This window comes from Littorina saxatilis, linkage group LG1 (assembly GCF_037325665.1).
Source record: "Littorina saxatilis isolate snail1 linkage group LG1, US_GU_Lsax_2.0, whole genome shotgun sequence".
Taxonomy (NCBI): Eukaryota; Metazoa; Mollusca; class Gastropoda; order Littorinimorpha; family Littorinidae; genus Littorina; species Littorina saxatilis.
Window position 1 is genome coordinate 10,312,586 of NC_090245.1, and position 19,300 is coordinate 10,331,885.

The window sequence follows — 19,300 nt, forward strand, 5'->3', positions numbered from 1 at the left end:
CACCTTGACTGCAGGGAGGCCTGAAAAGGCCTCTTGTGAACCCTGCCCAACGGAATGAGGGAAGCCATGGATTCCATCTGACCCAGAACCGAAGTCAGAACCCTTGCACTGGCGTGATTCTCTCCGTAGAGAGACCGAATCAGACCCTGAAGTTTGTCGATCCGCCTTTGAGACGGACGGACAGACCACCGAAGTGTGTCGAATTCCATGCCCAGGTAAGTAAACGTCTGGGATGGTTCCAACTCGGATTTTGTCAGGTTGACAGAGAAACCCAGCTGTGCCGCCCGGCTCAGCACCCTGTGCGTATGAGCCTCGCAAAGCCCCCTGTTCTGGTGAAGGATTAACCAATCGTCCAGGTATGCTCTGAGACGGATGCCTTCCTGTCTCACAAGAGCGCAAAGCTGCCTGACCACAATCGTGAAAATCCACGGAGCTAAAGACAGGCCGAACGGCAGAGCCCTGAACTGGTAAGCTTTGCCGCCCCAAGGGAAGCGAAGCCACTTCCTGTCCGCGACATGTATGAGGACGTGAAAGTAAGCGTCTGTAAGATCGATCGACGTTGCCCAATCTCCCGGCCGTAAGGCCTCCCGAACCGAGGTTGGAGTTTCCATGGTAAACTTGATTACTCTCAGAAACTTGTTCAAAGGAGAAAGATCTAACACCGGCCTCCACGCCCCCGAGGCTTTTGGCACTACGAAAAGTCTGCCGTAAAACCCCGGGGACCGCGCGTCCAAGACCTCCTCTATAGCTCCCTTGAGCAGCAGAGCCGAGACCTCCTCCTGGACCGCGTTCCGTGCCACCAAATCCTTTGGCGCCCTGCAGGGCGGGATTATCCTGACCAGGGGAGCCTTCTGCCCTGACCAGAGAAGCCGGAACCCCGAACACACTATCCCCGTGACCCACTTGCTGGCCACCAGTTGCAGCCAGGAAGAAAGGGCCCTGGACGGGCCGCCCGCTACAACTAGCGCGGGGGCCACCGGGATGTGTTGTTCGGGGAAGTTTCATTGGGGGTGAGGCTTACGCCCCGACCCCCTGGAACCCCCGAAAGACTGACCCCTCTTAGGGTATGGAGCTCCACGCCCCCTACCCCTGGAGGAGAATGACTGCTTCTGGGCCTTCCCACCACCTGACGAAGACGTCTGAGGCTTAGCAGAAGAAAACGCCTGAGTCTGAGACTTGCCCTGAGGCTTCTGGAAGCCCTGTGAAGCCAAACGCGCGATCGCTACATCCCGCGCGTCCTGCGTCTCTTTCTGGAGTGCATCGAAAGACGCCTGCCCTAAGAGAGACCCCTCAGCAAAAGGGGAGACCTTCAGCCTCTCCACAGTCGCGGTGTCCCGAAATCTGGACCCCGACAAGAAGGCTGACCTCCTTGAAAGAACTGCGTGAGTATACAGCCGGGCAGACAAAGCAACCTGTTCTCTAGTCACCTTGCCCAGAGTAGCCAGCAGTGTCGAAACATCTGTCGGCGACGCATCAAACCGAAATTCAAAAGGATCAAGAGATGTGGCAATCGATCTGGACAAAGACCTTTGCAGAGACTCCGACACTGACGTGAGTTCCAGCAAAGACCTTCCAACTTCCTCCACAGCCGCGAGAGAACCGTCAGTACATGGGACAACTCTATCCCTACTGTACCCGTCTTCTCTCAAAGCAGCAAGTTCCGGCGTCACCGGAAGTGCCCCTGACGGCAGAGCAAAAGAGTCCATCAGATCCAAAGGATAAGGGGTAAGCTTGAACTTCGGAACACCGGAAGCAGCCCGAGCCCCAGGCTGAGCCAGCCAAGAGACAACGTCTTCCGGGGCCTCGCCGTGCTGAACCAACAACGGCACCGCCGGTTTGCGTTTACCACACAAGACGTTAGCCATCTCATAGGCAATAGTTGACGATTCCCGGAAGCGGAAGCGAGGCCGTTGCTCCTGTGCACACCGGAAATCGTCAAAAGCAGAACGAGGTGGGTGAAGCTGAGCCTTGTCCTTCACCACCCCTTCCGGAAAGTATCTGAACGCCGTTTCCGCCGCCAGCGCCACTGCGGCTGACAGCTTCGCGGGCAAATTCAGTTGGGAATCCTCTACCACTGAGGCATCCCCGTCTTCCGCCCTACACTCCGACTCGAGATCAAGCTCGGAGCCAGGAGGCAGAACATCAGACCGTTTATCGTCGGCAGAACCGACCACTTCCTGCCCCCTGGGCGGAAGAGGACTAAAACGGTCCCCGATATTCTCATAAAGAGACGTACGGAGGCGTTCGTCCTTTCGCTGCTCATAAGAACTCTCACGACATCCATCGCCAGAGAGAGCCCCCTGAGCTCGCACACCGGCAAGCGGTGTAGACATACCTTGTACTGGTGTCACATTCAGAAGAGACACCAACTTGGTACTCCCATCCTGCGAAGCATGGACATCCGCCCGAGTCACAGTCGCCGAAGGCTTAGCGGAAGTCGAAGCCGGAACTGCAGGAGACTGCCGTAACTGTGCTAAAGAGAGAACATCAGAAACACCCGACGGAAGCGCACGTAATTCCTCCCTAGTGGAAGATAATTCCGACGCAAGTGTCGAAACTTGAGCGCTCAAAGTCAACAATAAAGACGCAACTTCAGCTGGCGCTAACCCAGGGCAGCCATCTGAAGTTGAAGCAGAAGCAGAAGCAGAAGAAGAAGATCTTTTGCCCGAACCACCACTCTTGCCAGAACGTAAACAAGCCTGACCGGAAGTTAAACTGACGTCTGCTAACACGGGAGATTTAACAGAAGTTGAATCAGAAGAAACAGACGCGGATTTTCCTGCGCCCTTCTCTCTCCTCGAGCTACGTTTAGGAGGCGAATCGTCAGGCACCTGCCTCGAACTAGGCTTCCTATTCACGCTATCAACAAGCGCAGCCTCCGCCATAGCGAAAGAACTCACGAAAAATTTCAAAGAAAAACAATTTCAGAAAAATTTCACAAGTACAAAACGAGCGACGAAAAACGTCGCTAAAGTTATAACAAAACGGAAAGATCTCACCACACAGCGTAGGTAAAGGTGAACAGTTAGGCGACGACCAAGGGGAGATGCCAAAGCCAAAGACTATGACAAAATGCTGAAGACAGCAGGAGCGTACATCAGGAGCGTCCTTCCCAGTTGAACCGCTGAGAGAGAATGATACAAATGGCGGCGTATGCGCACGCATACGGATGTTGGACCGGACATCGGTCTGATATTATGGGATGGATCACTCTTTTTTAGGGTGGTCTCCCTTGTTACCAAGGGGAACGCGTACAGCGTTACCAGCACTGAACTAGAGTTAATTGCTATATGTGAGTTGGGTAATAATATGTAATTTAATGGCCGGATAAAAACGGTCATACACGAGTGCACGTGGGAGTTTCAGCCATAAACGCAGAAAAAATGTAAGACTGTTTGTGCCCCCACATTTCGGCAGCCATACTCCATTTTCAGGGGCAACAGCCACACCCTGCAAATTCCCATCCCAAACTCAGTCCTGAAAAAAAAAGAACGACAAAGAAACCAGCAAACAACTCGAGCAACAGCATGCCAAAGTCTTAAACGCCAATTAATTAAAACAACAAAACCATGTTCCTGACAACGGCAATCAAACAAAGTAGAACGTCATTCCAATTGTTCAACTGTTCCTCGTCAACGGCAACCTCACCTCTTTTTCTTCACATGAGGTGGAGCTGGTAGTTGATGTTTTTTCTTTTTCTTTTTGCTGGCAGTAAGAAATACGAGCTTGTGTGAGAAAGTGCGATAGGATCATTCTTAGAAGTTTTGCTTGTCACAGCAAAAGAAATATGAACATAAATAATTGCAGTGAAGTGTAATACTGTGAAGATTAAGAGCTGTAAGTTTTACACTGTAGTAAACAAGTGTTCTTTGCAGCCTGCAGAATATATTTCAATGTGTGCGAAGTTTCTCTCTCTGTATGACAGCCTTTTTTCATATTTCTTGGCCACATTTTGCAGCAAATTATAAAATGAATACCAAACATTTTAGATTTGTGTGTGTTGTAAACATGCCAGTTTGGGAAATTCTGTCAAACTTAGTGTTCACAAAGGCATTCCTTAAAGCTTTGATACACACAAACTAACTGTTTCCTAATCTTGCCATCGCTGATTTCAGTCAATTGTTTGGGACGAATATCATATCGGGTTAGTTGTTTCAGAATTTTGAAATGATCTTCCTTGACTCCTCTTGGTGCCACACAATGGGAAGACAAAGAAAGGCAGAACAGTATATCACTGGCAAACAAAAGCAGACTTCAGGGTAACTTACTCTGACGAGAAAGTGGAGTCGCTGAGAGAGCGCCGACCCTTTCGACCTCTGGACCAACTGCGACCTCTTCTGTTGGCCTTGGGGGACTTTGACCTGTGGACAGCATTTTCACAGTTTAGTTTTATTTACATTTACGACTGACTGAGTATCCATCTGAAGTTCTGATGAAATTATGAACAGATGAACATTTGACATATCGTACTGTACAATAGACGATTTTCGGAAATAACTCTGTCAGGTTCGTATGGGTTGTGAAAGAGTGAATACTCTTGCTTTTCTTCCAACAAATAACTTCACACCTATTTCCGACACACACCTCGCTAGTGATTGGCCCCTCCAATGTTTGTCCGAGTAAAAAGCAAGGGCATTCACTCTTTCACAACCCATACAAACCCGACAGCTATTTTGCGAATTCATCTATTGTAACAAGATGACAGTGTGCCTCAGATACTGGTTCAGGGGCTGCCAGGACCACCTGGCCTGTTCAGATACTGGTTCAGGGGCTGCCAGGACCACCTGGCCTGTTCAGATACTGGTTCAGGGGCTGCCAGGACCACCTGGCCTGTTCAGATACTGGTTCAGGGGCTGCCAGGACCACCTGGCCTGTTCAGATACTGGTTCAGGGGCTGCCAGGACCACCTGGCCTGTTCAGATACTGGTTCAGGGGCTGCCAGGACCACCTGGCCTGTTCAGATACTGGTTCAGGGGCTGCCAGGACCACCTGGCCTGTTCAGATACTGGTTCAGGGGCTGCCAGGACCACCTGGCCTGTTCCTGTGGGTGTGGGTACTTATAGAGTTATACTAACAAATAACAGTCAGGAAAATACCCAACACTATCATCACTGTGTCATTAGTTCAACAACATTCAGAAAAATTGGAAAATGACACAATCTATTCTCAAACTATTTCAAACAGAAAAAATGCCTCAGAGGGTTCCAGCACCAAATACATTATCCACAATTTGAACAGACAAAAAACAAAAATTCAGCAAGACTTAAAACTTGTAACTACACGTACTTCATAAAACAAACATTTCCTCAGAAAACCCCTCAAATACAAATGTGTACTACACCATAAAACAAAATTTTCTCAGGAAAATAACAAATACAAAACACCTACATCTCAAAAGAAATCGAAAATTTTAAAAGTAAATTTTGATTTGATTAATATACTTACCCGACTCACATCTAGCATTAACCTCTGGTTTAAGTGCCGGGACGCTGAACTACGCTTCACCCCTTAAGGGGAAGTAACCCTAAAAAAGAACAGCCTAGACCCCGTAAACTGGGTCACAGGTCAAGGCCATACCGTCACGTGACTGAGCACGCGAGACCGCCGCCGCCATATTGGAATACTTCACTCGAAACGAAGCGAAACATTCATTTTTAGGGTAAATTAGAGCGGGGTAGGCGGGAGGGTATTAACGATGTGAGTCGGGTAAGTATATTAATCAAATCAAAATTTACTTTTAAAATTTTCGATTAAATTACATATCTTATCCCGACTCACATCTAGCAGATTGCTAATGTAGGTGGTGGGAAAGAAACTCACTCTACAAGTTGGAGAGAACCTGCCCTGCGGCTACCAAAGCCGGAAAGGTGTTGGTCCCATCCTGACGAGTAAACAGATTCTCAGTGAAACTCACTTATTTCTGGTAAGAAACCGGCCTGCTTCAACCATGACTGGTAAGCAACCACTACCATCCCAGCGGGTATTAGAAAACCCGCCAAAAGTAATAAAGAAAGACGTCCTAAAAAACGTCCAAAACACCTATGTGAGGCCGATCGAGATTTGCCTGATCGCAGAACCGCTGAATAAAAGAGCCCAAGCTCAGGCCCCATGAGTTCTAGGCGAACTCAGAGGAAGGACAGAACGCTCCCCCCCCCATTGACTGCCACACTCATAAGCTTGTTTAATGAGTGTGAAAGCCCATCTAGCCAGTGCTTCCTTGCACAAATTTGACTCTATCCGTCCAAAACGAAAGAACCAAAGAACTGGTCTGGCACTCCAAAATGAGCCATGCAAGAATGAGTATGTCCAAAATACCCAATATCTTGCGTGAGACCCAAAAAGTACGTAAACAAAAAGACAAAAGGCTTGAAGACAGGGCCCTTTTCACGCTGGGCGTAAAAAGAGAAATGACTTGTCTAGTTCTGAACGATGTTTCTCCAGACAAATGAAACATCGTCTTCCGCCAACCGAACAAAAGTTCATGGAACATCTTAGCATCCTCGTGAACTTTTTTTTTTTTTTGGTCGCAACCACCCATAGATTGCTAATGATAGTAAAAAACCACCAGATAAGGTCAAATTAGATAAATAACCCTTTCACATAAAGTCTGTTGAGACCTGAGTGAAACAGCCGAGTGAAAAACCTTAAGATTCGCTGCAACAATGCCAGACATCTGGATGACTTGTTTTACAAGTACAGCGTAACAGACAGATACAGAGATTCGTGAGTTACGTCTTCCAGAAACCGAAAAGAACGCCAACCTCACTGACCTGTCTTGATCGTAGCTGACGAAAAGAGTGAACAATCTCTTGCAATCAGCAAGACCAGGAAGACAGTCCTAACTCAAAAGAGAGCTGTGAAAGTTCGGAAGACAACAAGACATGTCTTCCGATGCGAGCGAGTAAAACAAAACGAACCTGTGCGTCTCCCGCCTGAATAGAACAAAGAGTTCCAAATGACCACAAGTGAAACACCCTCCGAGGAGTGAAGCACTAAAGGATTATGGCTTGAGTAAACCACAGCACCATAGTCCCATGAGGTAGACGCTAATGTTCGTAATGAACCAGAGACAAACACTTGTCCCTTGTTCAAGGGACAAACACCTCCAAAAAACCAAGCTGTGAATCCAGCCTGATCCAAACGATTAGCCAAAAGTAGGCTACTACTGGTGCATGACCTGCTTTGCGTGACTACCCAAGCAAGACCGAGTGTATGACGCAGTCCTGCTTCCTGCGTTAAGAGTCCAAGTCTAAGAAAGACAAGGACTCATAATATAACCCTCATGGGTTGTGACAGAAAAAGCCAAAGAAAGACCATGGCTATGAACTGGACTGTCAATACCCGTCGAGTAAGTTAAACAAGAGTGCCAAAACCGGCAGTCCTGTTGCCCACAAACTGACTTTAAATCTTCTTGCCAAAACAGAAGAAGTTAAAAGAAAGTCCGAACGACCTCCTAAAGAGGCCAAAAAAGAGTGCATTCAAAGGCCGACAGCTGTCGTGAATGACCGTCTATCTACTCAAACAAAGTCTGTCATCCGCTTTCTACCTAGAATGCTGATCAGACTCGTAGTAATCCAAAAAAGTTTCGTGATAAAAAGAGGTCTGTGTGCTCAGCGAAACAGAAAACGATAAGTCCAACTGACCACAAGTTATCCTCTCCAGTCCATGCATGAGCAGATGGAGATAGTACGAGGAAGCCGCGATTCTGGTTGAACGTCAGCAACCGAACGTGCGGGAAACACAAAGGCCGAAGCCTGGAGTGGCATGAACGAAACGGCTGAAAGCCGCAGTGCCCGTAGGTCAGTCTGCTTGTAGGCAAATGACTACGTAACAAAGCCAAAAACAGAAATCAAAGCAACTACTGGTCGGCATACCGAAAACCAGGAAGCCAACCTGTCAAAAGATTCAAAAGACGAAGTGTCTTCCAGAAAAAAACCTGGAATTAATTTAGCTGCCAAATCGAGAGTAACCCTGAGTTTGGCCGAAAAACCAGAACTAGTCTGTTCAACGATGAAAGACCAAAGGTCAGACGCGGGGACCGACGCAAGCTGTATAAAAGATGCCATCACGTACAAAACCTTATCATCCGAGACAGGCGAAGCTGAACAGGAAGTAAGATACAAGGCATCACTGCCCCCAACGACCTAGAACCCCAAAGGGTTGACGTCGTAAGTTGCGGACAGGAAAGAACAAAGTGCTACGATTACACGGAACGCCGGAAGACGAACCAGAAGTAGCCGAAAAACTCCAGTGCAGAAGTACACGCAACACCGTGGTGGTGCGAACTGATGCTAATGCGTACGATCCTTCACTCGCCGAAACAGCCGAAGCGAAATCGGAAGTGAGAGACCTCGTGTAAACACGGCGTGGGAGAAACGGCGTGCCGGGACAGACCTCTGCTCAGTGTTGACCTTAGCTAAGGTCGAAACGTCTTTAACACTTGCGTCATTCCGGAACTCAAACGGATCCAGGGAAGACCTAATAGAACGAGAGAGTGTCCAAAGGAGTGTCTCAGAGAGAGAGGCAAGATCAAGAGGGTACCTGCCTGTCTCTTCCAAACCAATAAGAGAACCTTCTGTGTAGACACAAGGTCTGTCTTGACGGTAACCGTCCTCCCTAAGAGTGGACAGCTACGGCGTGACCGGAAGGGCTGCACTCAGTGGGGCAAAAGTGTCAATAAGGTTCTGAGGCCGACGGCTGAGTGAAAACCTGCGCGTAAGGGCAGATACACTAGCCTGTGGAAGTCGGACAGTGGCAAGCCAAGGCTTAGCAGCGACTGGAGCCTGACCATGAGCAGAGAGGAGAGGCACCGTGCCGACAGTCAGGGAGCTCGCCGTGCCTGGAAAGCTTGCTAAAATATTAGAGAGCTCATAAGCAACTAAAGAAGACTCAGAGAACTGAAAACCTTCAGCTGCTGTTGGTGCTGGGCGGAAGTCACCCACCGCTGATAGTGGGGGTAAGACAAGTCCAGCCTATGAAAAAACGCCGTCAGAAACAAATTGTAAGCGACCTGTGCTGCAATAGCTAAGGTTGGCTTCAGCTTTGACGGTAATTGGAACTCAACGTCGTCATCATAGAATGAGAGATGATCGTCGAGCTCCGACTCCACTTCCGTAAGAGACGAAAAGTCCGCGTGACTCGCCGAGTCTTGGACATGATCAACCGGAAGCGAGGCTGACTGCAAACCGGAAGTAAAACTTCGGTGCAGAGCCTGCATGGAGCCAAACTTCCTGCCCAGGCGGAAGTGGTGACGCAAGTACACCGACGGGGGAAGTCATAGACAGCCCGTGTGCACCTTGGTCTCCAGATCAATGTAACATCGATTGCATTCCCGCGTCAACATCCCGTGAGCTCCGCTTCGTATGAGTCGTATGCCCCGGGTATGTCGATCTTTCACTCCCTGACCTATGAGGCGGGGGAGCTACTAGTTGCGGTCTATGCGGAACGCTTTCGCCAAAGAGCCTGGCTACCGGCGAACCCATGTAACATCGATTGCATTCCCGCGTCAACACCCCATGAGCTCCGCTTCGTGTGAGTCGTTTGCCCCAGGTATGTCGAACTTTCACTCCCTGACCTATGAGGCGGGGGAGCTACTAGTTGCGGTCTATGCGGAACGCTTTCGCCAAAGAGCCTGGCTACCGGCGAACCCAACGTACCTGAGGAGAGTGCCTGCTGTGCAGAAGCAACAGTGTCCCGAGGGACCATCTCTCCGAAGCTGGCGTGCGCCAGTTCTCCCGCCCGCAAGTCCGCTGACGTGACTGTGGCCGAAGGAGGCAACCGGATGCGGGAAAGTGAAGAAACATCGCCAACACCCTTGGGCAGCGAACGCAACTCATCTCGCGTAGCCTGTAGATCGGCGGCAAGTTGCTGCTGTTGAGAAAACATGGTATACCTATGCGAGGAGAAAGAAGAGAAAAGGGAAGAGAAATCTTGCTTATCACTCTTCTTAGGCTTAGCCGAACGAGCCCTACTCCTGTTACAGATTCTTTTAGAACAGGCATGGTAGGGCTTGCTGGTACAACAATATCAACCGAAAGCGAAAAATTAGACACCGGTTTTACAAGAGTAACCGTTGTCCCTTTGGGTTTATCTTTATCTGACTGCTAGCAGGGGAAGAATCAGCAACTAACTGTCGAGTATTAGGCTTTATCTTCTCTTTGTCCGTCATGTTGAAAACAACTCACAGAGAGTAGAACAACAACAACAAAGTTGACGGACACAAGGCAAAAATTCAAGTAAAACAAACAAAGAACGATCTCACCAATACAGCCGTAGAAGCAGAGACCGTGAAGAAGAACCGGGGTGAAGAAAAACTGCCAACCAGGCAGCAGGCTGAAAGCCAAAATGCGTAGCTCGAGAGAACAACGTCCTAGCGCTAGGACCGCTGAGGAAAGAGTGAAGTATTCCAATATGGCGGCGGCGGTCTCGCGTGCTCAGTCACGTGACGGTATGGCCTTGACCTGTGACCCAGTTTACGGGGTCTAGGCTGTTCTTTTTTAGGGTTACTTCCCCTTAAGGGGTGAAGCGTAGTTCAGCGTCCCGGCACTTAAACCAGAGGTTAATGCTAGATGTGAGTCGGGATAAGATATGTAATTTAATACAAATTTCCTCTGAATAAAACAGAAATGACAGCTCTTGGGAACTAATTTCTTTATTATTTCAAAGTTAAAAGCGCCAAATTCAGCTAACCTTCGCCAAGGGTCGTGCCATTCGTCAGCTGGGCGACGGGAGGAAAAGGGGGCGGACGGTGGTCCCTGAGGAGGGGGCGGCGACCTGCCTCGCGCGTCCTCCATTCGGTTGTTGCGGAACGGCGGTTCTGGCCTCTCGTTGTCGCGAGGGTCTCGACCAAACCTGACCATTGAGAAAAGTGTACACTTCACAATAAACTTTGATCAGATTTGTCCCTTAAGTTCCTTGATGATAATCCTCATTTACGTTTACTTGAAGCTAGCATGTCTGTGAGTTTTGATGCTACCCCCAAAAAATGATCATAGGAAAACGCTGAAAAAAGAGTAAATCTATAAATTTCGTTATCTAAATTTAGACACTGTACTTGGACTAGAGACAAAATGAGCAAGAGACATACTTGTCAACAGGAGGAGGGCTGTAGTGACGAGGGTACCGCTCAGCTGGTGGTGGTTGTGGTGGTGGTGGGTAGTACTCTTTTTCCTGTGACTAAGACAAGACAAGACATTTTTCTTTAATCAATCAATCAATCAATCAATCAATCAATGAGTCTTATATCGCGCATATTCCGTGGGTACAGTTCTAGGCGCTCTGCAGTGATGCCGTGTGAGATGAAATTTTATACGGCCAGTAGATTGCAGCCATTTCGGCGCATATTTACCTTTCACGGCCTATTATTCCAAGTCACACGGGTATAGGTAGACAATTATTAACTGTGCCTAAGCAATTTTGCCAGGAAAGACCCTTTTGTCAATCATGGGATCTTTAACGTGCACACCCAATGTAGTGTACACGGGGGGAGGTTCGGACACCGAAGAGAGTCTGCACACAAAGTTGACTCTGTGAAATAAATTTCCGCCAAACCTGGGATCGAACTCACGCTGACAGCGGCCAACTGAATACAAATCCAGCGCGCTACCAACTGAGCTATATCCCCGCCCCTTTACAATCTATATATATATACGACTAGTGTCTGTCTGTCTGTCTGTCTGTCTGTCTGTGTGTCTGTGCGCGATGCGCGGCCAAGGTTCTCGATGGATCTGCTTCAAATTTGGTGGGCTTATTCAGAGAGACCCCGGACACAACCTCATCGATGAGATATTTCAACAAGTGCTCTCAGCGCGCAGCGCGGAACCGATTTTGGTTCCACCTCAGCTATTTTGGTTCCACCTCAGCTACCCGGGCCCCCATACCGACACACCATAGCCGCTACACCACATCACAACGCCAAAGTTCTCGGTGGATCTTTTTCAAATTTGGACACCGTATTCAGCTACACCCCGGACACAATATCATCGATGAGATATTTCAACACGTGCTCTCAGCGCGCAGCGCTGAACTCATTTTCGTTTTTGCGTTCATTTCACCATTATAAGTAACTCTTCCTTATCTTCTCCAGTGTTTGGCGTTTATCTCCCTTCCTTCGTGTGGCTTTCCCGTTCAGTTCTAAGTTACTATTACTATTTTTAGAATGTCACTGCGCTGTCCACTGCGCTGTCCACAACGCTTCCCTTGCACCCGTAAGTTGTTCTTACTGTCAAAGTGAAAAGGTCGAATCAATTTATAGCCACGCGAAAAATACACTCTCACCTATCTCTATATATTTATAGATACAGATATGCATATATATATACGGCTTCTCTGTGTGTGTGTGTGTTTGTGTGTGTGTGTAGGCAAAAACCTATGTATTATAGAGTTCTGTTTGTGATGGGGTCTAGCGGCTTTTGTCTGTCTGTATGTACTGGCATGTGAGAAGCCACAGCAGATAATATAGGGCTAAGAAATAAGCTCTAAAATTCTCAATCCCGTTTGACAGGACTTCGCCTTTCAAAGGTGATTGTGGTGAACCGCCACGCTGTCTGTCTCTGTCGCGCCGTTCACCCCAAATTCCCGTTTCTGAGGTACTATTTTTAGAATGTCACTGCGCTGTCCAGAACGCTTCCCTTGCACCCGTAAAGTTGTTCTTACTGTCAAAGTGAAAAGGTCGAATCAATTTATAGCCACGCAAAAAATACACTCACCTATCTCTATATATTTATAGATATAGATATACATATTATATATATACGGCTTCTCTGTGTGTGTGTTTGTGTGTGTGTGTGGGAAAAAACCTGTTGATTGTAGAGTTCTGTTTGTGATGGGGTCTAGCGGCTTTTGTCTGTCTGTATGTTCTGGCATTTGAGAAGCCACAACAGATAATATAGGGCTAAGAAATAAGCTCTAAAATTCTCAATCCCGTTTGACAGGACTTCGCTTGCAGAGGTGATTGTGATGAACCGCCACGCTGTCTGTCTCTGTCTCGCGATTCACCCCGGCGAAGCCGGGTATTCCTCTAGTGACTATATATATCTCAATACTCAAAAGACAACAAACGTTTCAGAGGAAGATGCAAACAAACAGTCCTCAATGTCTATGTTCTGACCAAGTGTTGCTGTTTTTTTTTATATTCAACAAGAAATTACAAACCCTATAAACCAGCGTGAATGAACACAGACATAAGTTTAAAAATCAAGCATGTAATGATGAAAGTTAACCAAACATGCAAATCAACCGTAGGAGGATAGAAATCAGCATACCCTGTAGGGTGAGTAGGACATTTCCCTGTTGTAGCGCACTTCAAAGTTCTCATAGCGACCAGTTCGCCAAGGGTTGAGGCCTGGGGGTTTGTAGTACTCCTCCTCATCGTAACTGCAAGCAAAACCAACATAACACGATTTCAGTCCAGAGAAAACTTAAACATTTGTGATGCACAACACTTTAGTTGACCACGCCAGGGGCTGCGGCCATTGCAAAAGGTTGAGTAAATATTGCATTTTTGAGGCGCCACATGCATTTGAGCCACATAACTGCTTAGAATATGTCTTGTTTTGTATTAACTTACACAAGTCACCACAAAGTCAATGCGACCCCTGCCACATGTAAAAATATTATTATGAACAACCAAAAGTTTCAATGAATAAAGATGACAAAATACTGCATTAGATAATAAAAAAAAGCTTAGCTAAATAAAGAGTGGCTATGCTGGGATATCCTGAGAACTGGAAACATGATGCTTTGAGAAGCACATCTTTGTTCAAACAAACATACCTTCCAGTATCAACTAATATTGCATTTTGAATGCTGGAAGATGACTTACGCAGCCTGATCGTAGTAAGGGTCTTTGGGGATAGGGTGCACCACCATCCGCCTCTCGTTCTCCTTGTTCATCTCCCGATCCTCATCCACTGAAAGATTCATCCGCTTCTCCTCAAAGTTGGACTCCTGCTCCTTGCGTTGGGAGGCCTTCTTTATTTGCTGTGCGCAACAAACAATGTACACAATTAGAAGCCACCATCAGAGCAACAAGCCTTGAGCTATCAGAATTTGAACCATCTCATCACAATTACACTGATTTAGAAGCCATCATCAGAGCGAGTCTTGAGCTGACAGAATTAGAACCATCTCATCACAATTACACCGATTTAGAAGCCATCATCAGAGCGAGTCTTGAGCTAACAGAATTAGAACCATCTCATCACAATTACACCGATTTAGAAGTGATCATCAGAGTGAGCCTTGAGCTAACAGAATTAGAACCATCTCATCACAATGACACCAATTTAGAAGCCATCATCAGAGCGAGTCTTGAGCTAACAGAATTAGAACCATCTCATCACAATTACACCAATTTAGAAGCCATCATCAGAGCGAGTCTTGAGCTATCAGAATTTGAACCATTTCATCACCATACAAATGAGCTGCAGAAGGATCAGCCATACGTCTGCAGAGTTGAAGGGAGCTTATACCTCCAAACGATATTACACCATCCACATAAAATGTGAAGGCTTGAAAACGAACAGGAATACCAAAAAAACATGTCAAGAGTGAAAACAAAAGCCCACATCAAAGAATGCAAAGAACCACAGCAACAAGCAGCGAGATAAAGAGAATGAGATGAAGAAAGAAAGATGACAGAATGTGCAGGTGGTCGATAGAGAAAACACACACACACACACACACAAAGAAAAAGAGCAAAGCCAGACGGCTCACCTCTTTGGCATGACGAAGACCTCTTTCCCAGGCGGTTTCTGCAGGTGGGACTTCAGGTGGTGGAGGCAAGTCAATGGGCTCTTCAGGGGGCTGCCAGAAAAAGTTGAAAAAGTTGTAAAATGTACAGCGAAAACCCCATTTTAAGACCTCCAGAAATTATGTCTTAACAAGAAGGGCAAAGCCCATACGACTCACATGCTTGACCTTGACCTTTACATAGCAATGACATCATACACTAAGAACTGCTTTACACATTTTTCCTACCAAAATACATGTGACCTTGGGTGTCATCCAAGGTCATGCAACACAAAGCTGTTAATTCAAGACATAGGAAGTACAATGGTGCTTATTGGCTCTTTCTACCATGAGATATGGTCACTTTTAGTGGTTCACTACCTTATTTTGGTCACATTTCATAAGGGTCAAAGTGACCTTGACCTTGATCATATGTGACCAAATGTGTCTCATGATGAAAGCATAACATGTGCCCCACATAATTTTTAAGTTTGAAACAGTTATCTTCCATAGTTCAGGGTCAAGGTCACTTCAAAATATGTATACAATCCAACTTTGAAGAGCTCCTGTGACCTTGACCTTGAAGCAAGGTAAACCAAACTGGTATCAAAAGATGGGGCTTACTTTGCCCTATATATCATATATAGGTGAGGTATTGAATCTCAAAAACTTCAGAGAAAATGTGAAAAATAGCTGTTTTTAGACAACATTTATGGCCCCTGCGACCTTGACCTTGAAGCAAGGTCAAGATGCTATGTATGTTTTTTGGGGCCTTGTCATCATACACCATCTTGCCAAATTTGGTACTGATAGACTGAATAGTGTCCAAGAAATATCCAACGTTAAAGTTTTCCGGACGGACGGACGGACGGACGACTCGGGTGAGTACATAGACTCACTTTTGCTTCGCATGTGAGTCAAAAAGGAGGGACTCTTAAAATGGGTGTACATTTTCAGCGACTATAAAAAGAAGGTCTGAAAAATCAATGTCTTAAAACAGAGGGAGTCTTATTAAATTGAGGAGGGGAGGGGTCTTAACACTTTCGTGACGGGATGCGACTATATTAGTAATAGCGCTGCAACGCCCACGGACGGGAAGCGACTATTTTAGTATTAGACATACAAGGTACACGACTCGTGATTGCTTCCCGGTTTTTGAAGCTTGCAAATAAATTGAGTTGTTTCCCTTGATACACTTGGCGTCCCCTTCTGCCATTTGCAAATCCGCCTGATTTGTGTGCGTTTTTGAGGAAAAAAAATGAATCAAAGGCGAGCCTTGTCTCGGGAGGAGATTCTTCGGATGTTGGACCTAGAGGATCCCGTAGAGCATGATTCGGACGTATCGTTTTCGCCTCACGAAAGCGATACAAGCAGTGAAAGTGAGGAAGAAACAGTCCCGTTGTTGCTAGTACGAGTCGGCAAACTACACGTGGTTGGCGGTGATACTGCTAGACGAACATGTATCTCGGAATCGTGCAGGAGCTATGGGGGCGTGGCAGCACTGATAACAATGGATGGCTGGAGCCTTCAAATCCTTTTGGAATTGTTCATAGGTGTACAGTTGGTACTTTGTTGTGAAAATGTGACTTATATTCAATATGGATTACCTAGACATCATTTGGTGAGTGTTAGATCTACAGTTTTGTTTCATTTGAGTCAGGATGCTGTGAGTGAATGCGTGATTTGCTTGTTTTTTTCTTTGTACTGTCTCCTTATTTCTGTGTACAATGTTAACAATATTTCAGCTAATTCATAGGTTTTACACCTTGTTTGGTTATAACATTATTTATAATACTTTCTGTTAAAAAATAACTTTTAAACAAGAGGCGAAGCCTTCAAGGCTCCCGTAAGAAATCGACAAACAGTAACACAAACTCAATCACTCCGTCACACATACACGCACACAGTAAGCATAGACACAGTGCAAGAGTGGAAGACGCTAGATCTAGATCTGACTGACAGCAGAAGTACTATTCAGGGAAGGATGGAACAGGAACACTGAGACCAAGGTCACCATGAGAGCTCCGGGCATGAAGGGCCACAAGAGCAAGGACATTTTATAATTTTGGATGATTAATGAGATGAGGATGATTATAATGATGATGCTATGGATTTCCAATTTGGTTTGAGACTACGTGACAGGGCAGCACTCTACGCTTACTGTCATAATATATCCTGGTGTCAACCAGGCCCGAGAACTGCCGCACCTGCGGTGTTGGTCAGGTAAGCAGAACCTGAGCACCCTCAAAGTCGCATTCGTTAAGTGAATGACACTCGGCTGTGTGATTCCAGCCTTCCCATAGGAACCATAGCACTTCCACTCTGGGTAGGAGCCGACCGTAGCCCGAAAAACCCACATGACCCTGATGGGATTCGAACCCACGACCTCCCGGCCCGCAGCCCGATGCGCTAACCACTGCGCTACGGGGGCCGGTTCAGCCAGTCTTTCTTACAAACAGACACACACATACACACACACACACACACACGCGCATGCATGCACGCACACACACACAAGCTCACACACACACACACACACACACACACACACACACAGTGACTCACACAGATCTCATACATACAAAACTCATACGCACATAGACAGACGGACACACACACCTTTACAAACAAACACACACAAACATACACACAAACTCATGCACACACACACACACACACACACACACCCACATACACACACACACACACACACACACACACTCTCTCTCAGTCTCTCTTTCTTACACACACACACACACACACACGCACGCACGCACACACACACACACACACACACACACAGACACACACACACACACACACACGAGTACACACACACAAACAGTAACAATAACACATGTGCACAAAATGAACACACACACACACACACACACACACACACACACACACACACCGCGCGAGAGAGAAAGACTACAGGGAGGCATGACGTCATGATGCATTAATTGACGTCAAACACTTTTGACCGTGACGTAATCTGTATCCATAGTCTTGGATAACCACACACACATAGACTCGGAAATGTTAAAGTTTCTACCACAGACAGACATACATACATACATACATACATACGCACAGACGCACGCACGCACGCACGCACAGACAGACAAAGTTACGATCGCATAGGCTACACTTACGTGAGCCAAAAAAGCAGTAGAAAATAAAACACACAAAAAAACGTTAAAAAACACAAATTATCCCCCTTTCACCCCCCTTTGCTAAAACAAATCGCGTGACAAACTTATAAATAGCACGACTGAACTGGGCATCCATTTTTGAATTAGTACACACAATTTGGTGGTGATTGGACTTAATTCAAGCTTGCTAGACAGATTTCTTTACAGTTACTGATTTTTGGGAAGTTTCTTGGTGGCAAGCTTGGGCAGGCAGGACGTAAACGCCGTGGCAGTGCTAGTCACAATAGTGTTAAAAGGGGGGGGGGGGGGGGGGGGGTGTCACTGTACCATAAGAAAAGAAAAACCCTTCTTGATGTCTTACAAATCGTGACTCGGGTGATGCAGTACATTTATTTCGTAATCTTGACATTTTCTTATAATGTATCCTTGGTGACAAACTTTCATAAAAGGTTATTGGCCAGTTTTATTCAAACTTATGAACCTTGGAGGGTCATCACAGTAACGAGTAAAGATTTGCCGTTTTCTCACCTCAGGTCCCCAAGGACCTTGACCGGGAGGGCCGTTCCATCTCTGGCCTGGTAGCTCGATCATCTGGTAATTACCTGCACAAATATCAACACATCCATCATCCAAACTAAGCCTCAGAGCATTTAAATTCATCTTTGAAACTCTAGTGCACTGGCCACTGCTTTCAAATAAGAAAATAAAAACGGTTCACAGTAAAATTACTAAAAAAACAAACTAAAAATAGTTGCATCAAATTTTGGCAAGCAATTTTGATTCCCACTCCCAGCCAGCTGTAAATTGTGTTTGTTCAAAATCCTACTAATAAAATGAAAATGTAAATCAACGAAAGTGACAAAGCACAAATTATAATCATAAAAACATGTACAAAATATTCTGAACATTTCTTTTTGCAGTTTGACTTCTCAACTACCCTAAAAATGTGTAACCCTGAATCCCCAAACTCTTGCTAATATTTATAACCGCTCAAAACTCAGTTTTCTCTCTTTACCCTTGTCATTGATGCCAGGGTGAAGGAATCGGCAGTTGAGACCCCAGGTGCAGGCACCTCGCATAAAGAAGCGACAGGTGGGTTTGGTGAAAGGCTTCTTTGCACCCGGTTCCTTGATCTCCCCTTCTTCACAATCATCATCCTGGAAAAAACAGAACCACCAAATTCCAGGTGTGAATCCAACTGGACCTCATGACATTGACAATGTTCAAACAAGAAAGGTTTTGTCCACTTATTCTCTCTATTCCTTTTGTCGTTTCAGTCAGAGTTCTTGAACAAGAGCAATCACCTTAAAGTTCACTTGAATATGATATATATAATATATAATGTACATGACGGAAAAATGAGTAAATTGCAATACAGCAAATCTTGAAAATTCAAATTAGACTAATTTTAGTAA

General features: G+C 46.2%; 1 protein-coding gene across 3 annotated transcripts in view; it reads right to left on the reverse strand.

Annotated features, from left to right (window-relative positions):
• The window catches only part of LOC138961191 (zinc finger CCCH domain-containing protein 18-like), a 45,758-nt gene that overhangs the window by 22,697 nt on the left and 3,761 nt on the right, over positions 1-19,300 (reverse strand). For 2 of the 3 annotated variants that reach the window (XM_070332806.1, XM_070332794.1), the window contains exons 4-12: positions 18,901-19,042; positions 18,414-18,487; positions 14,716-14,805; positions 13,823-13,980; positions 13,263-13,374; positions 11,087-11,175; positions 10,690-10,851; positions 4,269-4,361; positions 3,649-3,705 (exon numbers count right to left, since the gene is read on the reverse strand). In XM_070332806.1, coding sequence (XP_070188907.1) covers positions 3,649-3,705; positions 4,269-4,361; positions 10,690-10,851; positions 11,087-11,175; positions 13,263-13,374; positions 13,823-13,980; positions 14,716-14,805; positions 18,414-18,487; positions 18,901-19,042 — 977 coding nt within the window. The remainder of the gene's footprint in view (positions 1-3,648; positions 3,706-4,268; positions 4,362-10,689; positions 10,852-11,086; positions 11,176-13,262; positions 13,375-13,822; positions 13,981-14,715; positions 14,806-18,413; positions 18,488-18,900; positions 19,043-19,300) is intronic. The other variant, XM_070332800.1, reaches the window with a different exon arrangement.